At 48.3% G+C, this 15,009-nt stretch overlaps 1 protein-coding gene across 1 annotated transcript; it reads left to right on the forward strand.

Moving 5' to 3' along the window:
- The first annotated feature begins 4,707 nt into the window (after window positions 1-4,707).
- Window positions 4,708-6,392, forward strand: LOC148217204 (uncharacterized protein F54H12.2-like). The gene is made up of 3 exons (XM_088149597.1): window positions 4,708-4,947; window positions 5,116-5,585; window positions 5,813-6,392. Exons 1-3 carry the CDS (start codon window positions 4,708-4,710, stop codon window positions 6,390-6,392), a joined length of 1,290 nt encoding a protein of 429 aa, XP_088005723.1.
- Window positions 6,393-15,009: the final 8,617 nt, after the last annotated feature.

The raw sequence follows: 15,009 nt of genomic DNA on the forward strand, positions 1-15,009 counted from the left end.
TAACCAGCACTTTAAATTAGGCCTAGAAGCAATGACCAAAAGTTTGTTTGAATGTTAAATCAAGTTCAGTTGACCTTTGGGTTCTGTATGTCCAAAGTACCTTTCCTTGTATCATATCTTTTTGCTGCAAATTAGTTACTTTCTGTTTCAAAAGAAAACACCGAAAAATTACACACACTTAAAGCCAGATTTTAAAGAAGAGCATCTTGAACATTCCTGCACTGGACTTTTCTTCCACAGAGGCCTAGCTTTCTTGTAAATTTCATCAAGTTCTGTGGAAAAGCAGAAAAGCTGTGAGCAGCTGAAAATTTAGATTTTAAAGGAGCATAAGTAGTATAAGTCTATACCAAATTTCTATGGAAGGTAGCCCCCCCCGCAGAAAAGAGTGGGCCGGAAGTGACATCATGGCCACACCCCTCCCAGAATCCCTTGCACAGGTGTAACCGGAAGTGACGTCATTGTCCCTCCTCCCGGCATGCCTTGCACGCTGCCCGGAAGTGTCCCTCTTCCCGTCATGCCTCACGCGGGCGGAACCGGAAGTGCCGCCATTTCCCCGTCCTCCCGCCATGCCTCGCGCGGTCTGTGCCGGAAGGGGCCGTCCTTCCGGCATGCATCACGGTGTTTTCCAGGAAGCGCCGGGGGGTTTTAAAAAACAACAAACCGTTTTAGGCGAGCGGTTCAGTGTCGAAAAAAACGACAAAAGCATGTGTGTTTGCAAATGGGGAAGCCCCTCAAGTGCGCCGAGCCCCAAAGCTCTGCTGCCCCACCGTCTCTCTCGTGCAATAAAGTCAGCTGGCAGCCGTCCGCCCCGAGCCCCAAAGCCAGTCTCTCGCCGCCCGCTGCCCACCTCACCGACTCTCCCGCGCAATAAAGCCAGCCTGCAGCCACCCGCCCCCGAACCCCAAAGCCAGTCTCTCGCCGCCCCCGCCCGCCCCGCCGACTCTCCCATGCAATAAAGGCTATCACCTGCCGTCCCGGGGCCCCAAGCCTTTCCCCTCCCCCCCGCTGGGGTTTTCCAAAGGCAGGAGGGGACCACCGGGGTGGGGGGGCATGTCCGGGCATGTTCCAGACACGCCCGGGGCAGAGTCGCGCCGAGGCCAATGGGGAGCCGCGGGCGGGACACGTGTGGCGGAAGGCGGGGCCGTGAGGGAATTTGGAGCCGGGTACGTCTGTCTCGAAAACAGAATGCCGTGTTTTTAAGATGGCAAGTACGCCGGATTCCTCGTTCACCGGGACCACAGAGCCCCTGAAAAGAAAACCCCGCCCCAGGAAACTAGCCATCAGACCCGGGCCGTATGAAAGCGGCCAGGACAAACCGGCCCTGGCGTGTCGTTGCACACAATGCAGGACTGCACAGGGTAAGCAACCATCGAGCTTTTGAATAACCGACGGCTACGGTTCACAGGGAAGGTAGTTTTATGTTCTTTTTTCCTTTTGTCACAGAAACGAGAGGCCTGACGGTGTTGTGCCTATACTGAAAGTCTGCATCCTAAAATTTTTACACGGAGGGTTAGCGGTCAGTCAGCAAGAAGGCAGCGAGACAGAGATCATCCAAAAAGTGTGCACCTTCCTAACCGGATCTGAGGGGCTTTGGAACCTTATTAACATGTCCATCAGGTTGGACAAACTACTTTTCGCACAGCAAGCCGTGGATCAGCTTGAGGATTTTAGAGAATGTGTCGAGGGCGCCGATTCACTGCCGGAAATGGACAAAATTATAAGCAGTCTCTCCAGTAAACTAGGCGCCCTGTATTTTTCATGAGACACCCTAGTCAACCTTTGGTCTTTGATAAAAAGTATTGAGATGGCCTCTGATCCACAGTCAGTCATGGCAAGAATTGAGGCCGAGTTACCGGAACCTCTGAAAAAAATCGTCAGGGGTGGACGCGATGGGGTTTAATTACAAGAAACTGTTTAATGATAATAATAATAATAAAAAGGAAAAATACCTACATCTTGTGCCTGGTTATTTATTCAAAAACCTCCTAGGACGGGGGCGGGATTAGGGAACATGTAGAGACGAGCGCATGCGTGGGGGCGGGAGTGTCCAGGCATGTTCAGACAAAACCCGCAGCAGCCGGGTTAGGTATATGGACTCTGACTTTTGCACGGTTTATATTTGGACACATCTGACAAGCCCGAGAGAGAGGAACATGACTACAGAAGATTCTAAAGAGGCCTCCGGCAGTGCGTGGGCTATGTCAAGGCCGTTGCCGGAAGATTGCACCAAACTCTGTTGCCGGGGTTTTGACAAAGAAGATTTTTTATTCAGACCCATTTTATTTGGTTGCCGTAACACCTGTTGCCATCTTAACGGCGACGCAACGAGCAAAACAGGAGGAGAAGAAGAAGAAGAAGGAGGAGGAGGAGGAGGAGGAGGAGGAGGAGGAGGAGGAGGAGAAGGAGGAAGAGGCGGCGGCGATACTTACCGGGCAACCTGCGAAATGGTGAGCGATACATCTACACCCCTCAAAACGAACGTAGACGGTAAGTAAATAGGCATATATTTTTCACAGCGTAAACAACGGGCAGGCCGCGTATCGCTTTCTAACAGGGCACCGTGTATTTTTGCAGTCCCTGACCTAGAGCCGGCTAATGGGCAAAGATGTGGAAGAAAGCCCTTGGCAGAACTTGACATCAGCCCGCTGTCTTGTGACTCAACTGACTCAGACAGCGACATTCCCTTCCCTGTTTATGACGTGGTATTTACTGGTGGTAGCTGGAGTAGCTCGGAGGGTACGGACGAATCAGATGGGGACGTCGGTTTACCTACTGAAGAGGCTGCTGGTGATACTGATGATGATGATGTGGGTTATTTCTCCAATGACACAGATGGTCAATAAAAGAAGTTGTAATAAAAGACAAAAGCGTCATTATTCGGGGTTAGAACCAGTCAGCATGCGGTATGAAAAGGTTCTAAGGGACATTTATTACATGCCGGGGAGGACGGGCAGTTATGGGGGGGTGAATGCACTTTTTCAGGAGGGGAGAAAACATGATAAGGACCTGAGCTTGAAGCAGGTCAAGACATGGCTCTCGGGGCAAGAGACTTACACGCTACATAAACCGGCAAGAATTAATTTTCGTAGAAATAAAACAGTGGTGTCGGGCATAGATCAACAGTGGCAGGTAGATCTCATAGATGTCTCCAAATTTTATAAGGAAAACGATGGAAAAAAGTTTGTTTTAACAGTTATAGACGTATTGTCTAAATATGCCTGGGCGTGCCCGTTGGATGACAAGACGGGCAGAGAGGTTGCTGCGGCCTTCCAGAGAATCTTCGAAACAGGCCGAGCGCCCCGGAAAATACAGACGGATGCCGGTAAAGAGTTCTTAAATAGGCCGTTGAAGAAACTTTTAGAGCGTTACGGTATTCAACATTTTGTAACCCATAGCGACACTAAAGCGGCCGTTATAGAGAGGTTCAACTGCACCCTAAAGAACAAACTCTGGTGGTATTTTACGGCTAGAAACACCCGCCGGTACGTAGACATTTTGCCAGCCGTTCTTCGGGGGTACAATGGTACTTACCACCGTAGCATACGGACTGCTCCTAATGCTGTAGACTTGTCAAACGAGAGGAATGTATGGCTAAGACTGTATGGACACATGTTAAAAAATAAAAGAAAGGAAAAACGTCTCAAGATCAGGGACCACGTTCGGGTATCCAGAGTGAAAGGGGAATTTGAAAAAGGCTATCAGCAAACCTATACAGATGAAATATTCATCATCACCGAACTGTGTTCGAGGGGTGAGAGAACGGTGTATAGATTAAAAGATTATGCCGACGAGCCTGTCAAGGGGTCTTTTTACCCTGAGGAGCTCCAGAAGGTACCAGATGACCAACAGCGCGTATACAGAATTGAGAAAGTGATCAGAAAAAGAGGGCGGGGAAAACACCGAGAGATTCTCATCAAATGGTTGGGATGGCCGGAGAAATTCAACAGTTGGGTTAGGGAGAGCGAAGCACGCTGTCTTTGACATAGCCAGCTTTTACATCACCCTGCCCAGCAATGCGTCGGCTGCGACTTTTCCCAAAAACAAAAGCTGTAATTTTACTATTCAGTTAGCAAGGGTGCTGGATCTTCCAGGACTGTGGGAAGTCGGTCTAGTAGAGATACAGTACCCGCACAGCTGGGACACATTAACTTCAGATGTATATTTTGAAATCCGTGCCGGGGAAAGGAGGTGGCATTTTCGCTTGGGAGCCGGCTACTACGCCAGCATCGAACAGCTGGTAGAGATAATGAACAAGCAGATGACGGCCATCGAGGATGGTCCTGAGACGACCCTGCAGTATGACCCTGTGGTTTGAAAAATTAATCTTACCGGAGACGGGACGCATGCCATTGTAGCCGGTGACCAACTTGCACATATATTAGGTTTGTTCCCGGGTTTCCACGCCAAAAAATTCCCCTTTGCCGCGGATGTGACCGGAGGATTCAACACGTTATATATTTATACAGACATTGTGGAACCTCAGGTAGTTGGTGACTTTTATGTTCCGTTACTGCGCTGTGTGCCTGTGAGGGGACAAGACAAAGAATTCATAACGGTAACCTATGATAACCCCCATTATGTCCCGGTCTGCAAACATTTCATCCCTAACATCACGGTCGAAATCAAAACAGATCAGAACGAATACGTCCGTTTTAACCACGGGAAGGTCATCGTCAAGCTTCATTTCAGACCGCAGAAAAGCGAAGGATGGTTGTGATCAAGGAGTACGGGAGACCTCAAGACTACGTAGCCTACTATCGGGATCAAGTGGGTAGCGGTCTTACGGGCTTCCGCGGAACCCCCGTCATGTATGGGACAGGTTTGGGAGGATTGTTTTGGGGTCTTTTTCGAAAAGCCATGCCTCTTCTAAAGAAAGGGTTAGAAATCGTCAAGCCGCATGTGAAAACCACAGCCAAGAACATTGTCAAAGACGTGGCTGGTCAGATTGTATCCCGCGTTATAGGGAGAGGCCAAGAGGGTTCGGGACCGCCTACCTCCTTTAAAAAGAGAAGAGTTGTGAAAAAACGCGCTCATACAAAGAGGAAGCGGGCACAGAAGAGGAAGCGCTGTGACAGCCGAGATTTATTCTAATACAATGTGTCTTTTATCCACGAGGCTTCACAGGAGTGTGTGAAGTCAGAACTGGATCTTTTTCAACTGCCACCTACACAAACCAGTGTTGAAAACAGCATGTATGTCGAGATACCTCCTTTATCTGCGCTAACGCCCAATGCCCCCCTGGAATTTTTTGTCACGGGACACGGCGATCATTACACAGATTTAAACAACACATTGCTGCACGTGACTTGCAAGATTGTAAATGCGGACGGCACAGACATCGCCGACAACGCATGGGTAGCCCTAGTCAACTATCCTATAGCATCGCTGTTTAACCAACTGGATGTGACCCTGGGAGATCGTCTCATTACGCAGAGCCATCACTGCTATCCTTATAGGGCCATGATCGAACTGATTCTGAATTACGGCGCTGATACTCTAGGAACCCAATTTACAGCTGGGGTTTTTTACAAAGACGTGTCAAGCCGCATGGAGAACACTTTACTGTCACAGGCCGGCAATGCCGGGTTCATGGCGAGAGCGAGACATACAGCCGGAAGCCGTAAATGGGACCTAATCGGACCGTTGCATAGCGATCTTTTTTTTCAAGACAAGCTGTTAATTAATGGTGTTGATGTGAAAATCAAACTCGCAAGAAGCAGAAATGAATTTTGTCTAATGAGGGATGGCAACGAGAATTACAAAGTGCAGCTGGTGTTGGCCTCTCTTTTTGTGAAACGTGTAAAAATATCAGCTGGAGTGCGTTGGGCCACGCGGAAGCTTTGCTGACCAGCAATGCCAAGTACCCCGTTGATCGAGTGGGGATGAAGGTTTACAGCATTCCGGCAGGCAGCCTTGTGTGTAATCAGGAAAACCTTTTTCTGGGCCAGCTACCTAAACAACTAGTGATTGGTTTTGTGGATAACGCGTCTTTCAGTGGCGAATATGACAGTAACCCGTTCAATTTTAAGAACTTCAATGTCAATTTTTGTGCCCTGTATTGCGACGGCGAACAGATCCCCACTAAGCCTCTTCAGCCTGATTATGAACACGACCTTTATGTGAGAGAGTACATGCAGATGGTGCAGATGACCGGTAAGGGTATGAAAGACAGACCTCTCTTGATCAACCGGGGAGAATTTAAGACAGGGTATAACTTGTATTGTTTTGATCTTTGCCCCGATGACTATTCTTTGATCAGAAACGGCAACCTCAGAGCGGAAATTAGATTCGCACAGCCCCTGGCCCACACCGTCAACATGATACTCTACGCCATCTTTGAAAACGTTATTGAAATAAGCCACACCAGGAACGTGCTTTTTGATTATATGTGAGAATGGACACCCTACAGATCCTACGTCTCTTCTCTGGTAACCCTGATTTTTTAGGGGTTTACCCCTGCGATCTGCTACCCAAGACGCCGATCTCCAAAAGACCTTTCGGATTAATCGTAAACACCCACCCTCAGAGTTTACCCGGAGAACACTGGTTAGCCCTTTACTTCCCGGCTCCCGGACACGGGGAATTTTTTGATTCTTACGGAAGACCTCCAGGCAGCCCGGACTTTCCCAGAGCCATAGCGAGGTTCTTAGAGCGGCAGTCTAAGACGCACATGTTTCATCGGCGGCGGCTGCAACACCCCGGAGCCACGACCTGCGGGCAACATTGTGTGTTTTTTCTACAGAACTGGTTCAAAGGCGTAGCCTATGAGGATATTTTAAAGATGTACAGCGATGTCAATATTAAAAATGATCAAATGGTCCGGCGGCATGTTAAAAACATAAAGGGGGGAAGGGGGCCTGGGACCTGTATCCGTCACCAATGTATGTAATCATGCATGGCTTTCTGTAAAATAAAGAGAAAGACTTAAACAGATTTACTGGTTTCACAGTGTATTTATTTATAACACATGGCATACATAGTTTTCTACAAATTTAGCCAGTCACCAAACCCGGGTCTACTTCTAGGACTTAGCAACCAGGATCTAGAGGGCGAATCGGTAACCAGAGGAGCTGTTTGCTCCGTCGTGGCAGAATCGGGGCTAATAGCCCTTTCGTCCTTAGCGGACGAGGGATCTTTCAACCTTTCTAATTCTTCTTTAACCTCCATAGACCCCAACAAGGAGGTTGGAACATTTGTCTCGGCCATAGCGTTCATAAATTTGCCCCAACCTTTAGGTTTCTGCTTCTCAGTAAGGGAGCGACGTTGCGCGGCCCCTTTCACCAGATCTAAAATGTTAGTGCCGGGGATAGGTACGCCCTTGTACAAAAAGGTGCCACGGTCATCCCAGGACGACATGTCCCGGTGCTGTTTCATTTTGTTAAGCAAAAGTTCTACATTTTTCCTGTAACGCGTGCTCACACCGCTTAGGATGTCATGTAGCGCTGTGTCCTGGGGGCACGTCTGTGGGGGTTGAGGCTGGCGGATCTCTTCTGAGGGGTAAATGAGAGCCAGGCTGTCTTTTTCAGAATCGTTTTGTCTGTTCAGTCTGAGAAACCTCTGCAGCACGGAATTATAGAGTTTAATCTTTTCTTCCTCCCGCAGATCAGGTCTCTGAAGAATAGTCCGCATCTCATCATCCAAACGGTTAGCAGCCACAATCCCCATTGTCGGTGGTCTGGCCTGTAGCTGCTCCATCTGCCGGCCCGACACCAAAAACATTTTCTCCGCATGTTCCATGGGTTAACGGGCGAACAGACTGGCCAGTGGTGGTATAGCCACCTCCAATAACGATCCAACGAAGCTCCCTGACTGGCGGATGAGCAGCCTCTTCTTTTTGAGCGACACCTTTCTATCACTCAATGTTATGTTGGCGCCTTTCTTTCTCTTTAAAACTCTATATTGTGAGGGTTTCAGTGGGAGGTTGCCTTTTAAGGTGTTCAGCGCTATTTCGGCTATCGCCCCCACTAGGTCATTATTTGCATTGCACAAGATGGCTTTTCTCTGTCTTGGACCGGCCGTTACTAAGATTTTTAAGATCCCCCAATTTCTGCGCACCCTCTCCGACATCCTGTATATACTAACACCAAGACGTTCGAGCTTACGCTCTTTTATTCTTCTTTTTCATAGTGTAAATGGCCGGCCAATCAGGTGGAAAGATACCGGTTCGCAGTCTGTAGTCCTCCACGGTAGTGGCGGCCAAATCGACCAAAAGATAGCCATAGGGCCTGCTTGTGGCGTCTTGGAACACTTCTAAAAAGTAACGGATGTTAGTGGGGTACATCTGTCGGGCCAACGTGGCCAATTTGTACCTGGTCACGTGGGCTGCGGAATAAAACTAGGTATTTTGAATTCAGAGCTATCGTGCGCATTTTTTTACCTTGAAAAACAGATTTTGAAGTATGAGAATAATGCTCAGGTTCCTATGATGAACGTACTGCGTAAAAGCCTTCTGTATTTGGTCGCTGTCGCCGGCCGAGGCCATAAGATCGTCCACCACGGCTAGATTGGTTTGGTTTGGCGGGAACAAATCATCATCTTCAAAGGAAGCTGGAAGGCCCTCCGTAAATTTAATATAGGGGATTTTATTAAGCAGTTCTTTGTAGAGAGGTTGCCAGCAGCTATAAAACCATACAATATTTTGAGGCATTTGAGACATCACAGCGGGGCCGTTTTCTAACATTTGTTTGATAAAATAAGATTTGCCGGAATTGGACGGCCTGCTTATAATACAAGAGAAAGGGTGTACAAACTGCGCGCTATTTTCCATAACACTTAATAGCCATACGGCAGCGTGCAGTAATCCTCGCTCTTTAGAGCTCTTTTATTATACACCACCTTGAGGGTCTTTCTGAGGACCCTCGTTTCTAGGGCCCACTGTTTCTTAACTCTGACGATCCCGGGCTGTTCTACCCTGATTTCTTTTTTTCTCTCCGCGCCGGGCAGGCAGTAATCGTCCACCAGGTCTTTCAAGCTGTCAAAATTGATCTTCTCACAGTTTCCGCTGTTTAGCGTAACCCCCTTTACCTTCAGCACCGCTTCCCCGTTGGACAAGGCATAAGAGTACGTTTTGGGGCCGGCCGCCACAAACTCGGTGATCACAGTGTTTGGAGGGATCTCGCTCGTCAGCTGACCTAAATAGTTGCCCAAAGGAGGCGTCCATGCTCCCTCTCTACTTACAAAAATGACCGAGTCAGTGTCGTGGTACAGACATCTATCGCCCAGCCTGTCTAGGAGCTTGTAGAGTTCCAGCCGGGCGTAAGCCGTGGTAAAGCTGGTGATGAAAACATTGGTACACGTGGCTTTGGTGGGGTGGTTCTTGGCCATTTTCCACGTCACGACAGCTGTCTCGTCATCCACAAACTCGCAGGAAGAAACGTCGTAATAGGGCACAAAAAGATATTTGAATAATTCCTCAGGCTTTGTCACCACAGATGTCGTCAGGTGATTGGTGCTCTGGCCAAACTTACCCCACAGAGAGTTTAGAAAGAGTTTGGCTATCTGCCTTTTAGCGGGGTTGACCTCAATGTGCTCACGCCATAAGCGGACGCCTTCCATCTTTTCATAATCCCGGATATACCGCTCTTTATCCTGTTCTGTTTTGCACCAAGCCGGATAGCCGCTGGCCTCCTGTTTTTGCCTAAGATGTGTATTCATATAGCCTGAAAACAGCTCGTCTGATTTCTTGTCAAAATGCCAGACCTCGTAGATTTCAGCAATTCTGTACCCCTTTTCTACCGCCACTTTCAATTCAACGGTGCACCACGTCCCGGTCAGTGCTCTTTCTTCATCGGTGTGCGTGCAGGGGGTGGCTTGTGGCTTTTCTGTGCAGGCCGAGCACAAGCTAAACATTAGTTTGCCCCTTGTTTTGTGGGGTAGGACCGGGAAATAGAGGTTCCTCGGGGGGTACACCTTGACTTTGGCTATCCCGAAATACTGGCTGATGTCCCCAAAGTTTTGATAGACGATTTGAGGGTGACCAACCGGGTATTCCTTGTTCTTGTTCACAAACGGATACAAACTGGTAAAATCATAATACAGGATTTCTTCGCCAGGCTTTGGTTTGTAGTACAGACATGTGGCGTTTGTTCTACCCCCCAAAAAAGCATCTCGCGGGTTCAAAGGGGTTGGGAGCTTCTTCTCAACTAGAAACTGCTTCAACGCGGGTTCTGTCTCCAGCATGCCCCGCCACTTGTGTTGCCAGATGCTGCGCACGGCGTAACCCCGACCCCTGAGGTACTCTTCTTTGGCCAGAGTGTGGCTGTACAGCCCTCCGTAGGTTGAATCAAGTAATTTGTTGAAATCTTTTTCAGAGTAGCAGACGGGACACCCGTGAAAAAAACAGCCATTAAATTCAAAAGCGGTGGGGACCCCGTTTATTACAGCGAAGCTGTCCAAAGAATATTTGCCTACTTGCTTTTTGCACCCCTGTAGAGCGTGTTGAATGCGGATATTCTCAGTGTGTTCTATATACATCAGCCATTGGATACCCGGGGTCGAATACCTTTTCTGTGCCCTCTGATAGGAGTCCAGGGGGGCTAAAGTGATGGTTTTACTCTTCAAATACATGAACAGGTACTGGGCCATGCAGACCGAGGCAAGGGTTATGTATTGGAAGGGATCAATGCAGCGAATCTCTACCTCCTCAACAATATCCCCGCCGTGACCTGTGAGGCACTCGCACTCTGTCATTTCCATCACCTGCGCCCTAAACCGAAGACAAGCCTCCCTCAGTATCTCCACATCTTGTCTGCAGTAGTAAGCCAACTCCTTCTTTAGTTTAAACACGGTGCCTACATTAGCGGTGTGCCACTTCAGGAAGGCTTCTCTCTCGCCGGGCATCATGGTCTCAGGGCCGTAATACGTGGCTTCGGGGAGAGGCCCCTCGTAGTCTTGATTATCCATTGTATTGAACAAGTGGGGGAAGTACCCTTTGCACCCCTGAAACCCCATGGCTTTCGGAAGTTTGCTTAATTTAAGCGGCAAAAAGGAGAGGCTGTCGATAAACCGGATCTTATAATCCGGGCGGGTGATACTCAGCAATTTGCCGCCCTGGCTTATCAAGTCAACGCACACTTTTTCACGGATCAGCTGTCTCAACACTAGGTACCCGTCGTATCCTTTGGCGTTGTGGGCTATAAAGGTGCATCCTTTAAATGTGAGGTCTATAAATTTCTTCACAAACTGCTCCAGACAGTCCTCTCCATAACGATTCCACCTCATGATCTTTTTGCCATCGCCGGGCTCCAGCATGTCCATCGCATACACAAAATTCGGGATGTGCAAACCCATCTCTTGGCGACATTCAAAATCGTAAACGATGTATCTTTCTCCGTTTCGCAGGTGATCCACCCCCTTCATAAAACACAGGTGCCCATCCAGGCTTTCAACCTTCTCGGAGCACTGCCCGCACACCGTCTTCTTGCATTTATTATGGGGTGTGAGAACGTAAACACCACACATCTCACAAAACACCTTGGCCTTACAGACAACCTTTCCTTCCCCTGCCAGCCGCGTGTGTCTTTCAAGACATGCGTTAGAGCGGCAAACCAGCTTGCACCTACAGCATCTTGGCTTCTCCCCCGGCGCCTCCTGACAGTCTTGGTTCAGGCACGCCCTGCAGAGGTATTGGCAGCCATGGCTAAATTTGTGGTGGTAGCCCGTGTGACAGAATTCACAGAAGTAATGCTCGCCCAGGAAGCTCTTGATGTTTTTGATTCCGTAGTAATGTTCATCATGCAGCAATATAAACACCGGTTTTTCTTGGCATTGTCTGCCGGTGACAAAAAACCTCCAACCACAGTGGGCATAAAACAAAATTTTTATCGTGACCCCTAAATGCTCTTCGAAGAGGTGTATCTGTGAAAAGCCAACCCTGTGTTCTGTGGAAATGCCCAGGCGGGCGTGAATGTCCCTGGCCGCTCTAGTAATGTCTTCACGTCTCGCGCCACCCCTGCTATCTAACAAGCTCAGCAGACACCTGGCAAAACACAGAAATTCACCTTCCACATTGAAATCAATCAGGTGCTACCTTTTTGTCTGCAGGACCCTGGTGAAAATGACCGTGCTTAACTTTCTATGGCCTCCCTCTTCCCTGTTCCTCACGATGGTGAACACTAATTGTAAATTGCCCGCCCAGACCAGCTCTGCTTTGCTCTGCAGAAGATTTTCTACATGTGTTAGGAAATCATCGGCATTTAAATCCTCCATATGCCTCCTAACAGAAAACAAAGGTCTCTGCAGACTGTCCGCTTCTAAATGGAGCTGCGCAAAATCATTTTGACCTACATCCCTAGAGGCTTCATTCAAAAAGGTCTGTATGACATTATGGACGGCATCAACCGCCTCTACAAAGGAGCATACGTTGTCAAGATTAGCAAACCTATACCACTGATAGTGCTCTACGGCCGCATAATGACGGACGGGCCTCTCCCACGACTGCACCAGCTCATACGCACATTCCCAGAGTTTACAGAGTCAGGGGTCTGTAGCCGCGACACAGAACCCTCTATCTCCTCTTCCGGTTGAGATTCTGACATAGACATGTTTGCTGGGGGTGTGGGGTTCTTCCCTTCAGACTTCTTTTGTTTTTTTCCAGGCGGCCCTGGATTAAAAACAAAGGAGAGGTGGTCGTAGTAATGTCATGACCCTCCTTACATTCTAAAAGCAGTCTGTGTCTGGGTAAAACAGCAGGCCATTTCACCTTCTAGCAGCATTCGTGTTACATGGCTTGCACACGGCTGTGGTGTAGAACTCACGCTGTCACCCCCCATGTCAGGCGATGGCATCGGGAAAAAGGCAAATCCTTGGTCAGTTCCCCATTCTGAAGCCAAAAAAAAAAAAAAGGAAAGAAACACACCATAGTTTACTCCTGCAGAAGCTAACAACCCTTGCCTGGAGAGGGTGGTTGTAAACAGGCTAAAGCCATACCTTCCTGAGACTTCTGATGCTCTCCCCTGTCCAGAGAACCCTGGGGGTCTGTGGGGAGCGTAAAAGTAGCAAAGAGTTGATCCTCTTCCCATTCTAAAACCAAAAGAAAAAGAATTACCTTCCTGAGACTTCTGATGCTCTCCCCTGTCCAGAGAACCCTGGGGGTCTGTGGGGAGCGTGAAAGTAGCAAACAGTTGATCCTCTTCCCATTCTAAAACCAAAAAGAAAAAGAATTACCTTCCTGAGGCTTCTGATGCTCTCCCCTGTCCAGAGAATCCTGGGGGTCTGTGGGGAGCGTAAAAGTAGCAAACAGTTGATCCTCTTCCCATTCTAAAACCAAAAAGAAAAAGAAGCATGCCATAGATTACACCTACTGAAGCTAACACCCCTTGCTTGCTGTGTGGAGCAGTAAACAGTACCTTGCTGGGAGGCCTGGTGGTCTCTGTGCAGAGACCCCTGGGGATCTGTGGGGAGCGTAAAGGTTGCAAACAGCTGATCCTCTTCCCATTCTAAAATCAAAAAGAGACATAAGAACCCTGCTCTCAGTGCCTGGAGAAGCATGGTAAAGTGTCTAGACCACCTACCCAAAATAAAACAACGAAATAAAAGTTATAACTGCTAGGTCTCCACTGTGCAGAGACCCCTGGGGATCTGTGGGGAGTGTAAAGGCTGCAAACAGCTGATCCTCTTCCCATTCTAAAATCAAAAAGAGACATAAGACCCTGCTCTCGGTGCCTGGAGAAGCATGGTAAAGTGTCTAGACCACCTACCCAAAATAAAACAACGAAATAAAAGTTACAACTGCTAAACAGCCCCTGCCATGCACCCCACCCCACCTCAAGATTTTCATGCTGTACTTACATTTGCAGGGTCCATCATGATCTGTCCCTCTTTGCAGGCTGTCTGCTTGGTCTGTGGAATCTAGATAAGGCATCGGCCGGACACTGCAGGTGCCTCGCCCACCCCTGTTTGCATCACACTTTTGACCTCCTCCCCACAACCGGTCAAGCTGATGTTAGCAAAAGAGACACAGACTTCGCTTTATTTGCAAAATATTTTATTATGCCATTCCACAGGCTTTCATTAAGTTTCTTGTCAGGCCTTGGTTAGCAGTTTCTTGTAATTAATTCCTAACACATTCTGACATATTAGCCTCTTTAGAGCCACCGGTAAGTCAGACCCAATTTTGGCCAGGCTGCCCACTCTTTGCAGGCTGAGGGGTTGGGCTGTGGGGTCTAGATAAGGTGTTGCCTGCACACTTAAGGCGCCTCGCCCACCCCTGTTTGCATCACACTTTTGACCCCGTCCCCACAACCGGTCAAGCTGATGTTAGCAAAAGAGACACAGACATTGCTTTCTTTTGAAAAACATTTTATTATTCTGTTCAACAGGATCTCGGTAATACTTTATTGTCAGGCTTTAGTTAGCAGTTTCTTGTAGTCAACCCCTGTCACATTCTGACATATAAGCCTCTTTAGAGCCACTGGTAATTCAGACCCTATTTTTGTCATGATACCCATGGGGCTGGGGTTTTTCTCAATACATTGTATGAATTCCATAAGCTCATCAAGGGTGTCACATGAGACATAGAATTTGTCCAGTTTGGTGGCGATGGTCATAATGACCCAGAGAGTCTCAGGCCTTGAGATTCTGGAACATAGGGATTTCATCATTTCTTCTTCGCTGGGTGGTGACCCATCCGTTTGGTCTCCATCGTCTTGCAGGCACCCCGCAGAGCAATGAAGTAATATTTTGATCACACAGGCCTTTAGAATTTGAATCACCGTGGCATAGTAGGGATAGGATATTTCTTTAAAAAAAAAAAAAAAAGGAAATAAGATTGGTTTAAACGATGGGTTTCAAATACTAAAAACTCTGTTTTCTAAAGATTACAAAGCCACCCACCATCTGTGCTGCCGAATCTGCAGTTACAAGGAACTACGGTCTCAGCTTGCAAGTTTTCAACAGCTGATACAGCGGCCAGTTTGTCCCGGCCGCTTTCAAACGGCGCCAATCTGGCGGGTTTTTTCCTGGGGCGGGGTTTTCTTTTCGGGGGCTCTGTGGTCCCAGTGAAAGAGGAAT

The sequence above is a fragment of the Python bivittatus genome, unplaced genomic scaffold, assembly GCF_059951505.1.
Source record: "Python bivittatus isolate LINGU-HERP-01145 unplaced genomic scaffold, Pbiv_v1 ctg000000_np1212, whole genome shotgun sequence".
Lineage (NCBI taxonomy): Eukaryota > Metazoa > Chordata > Lepidosauria > Squamata > Pythonidae > Python > Python bivittatus.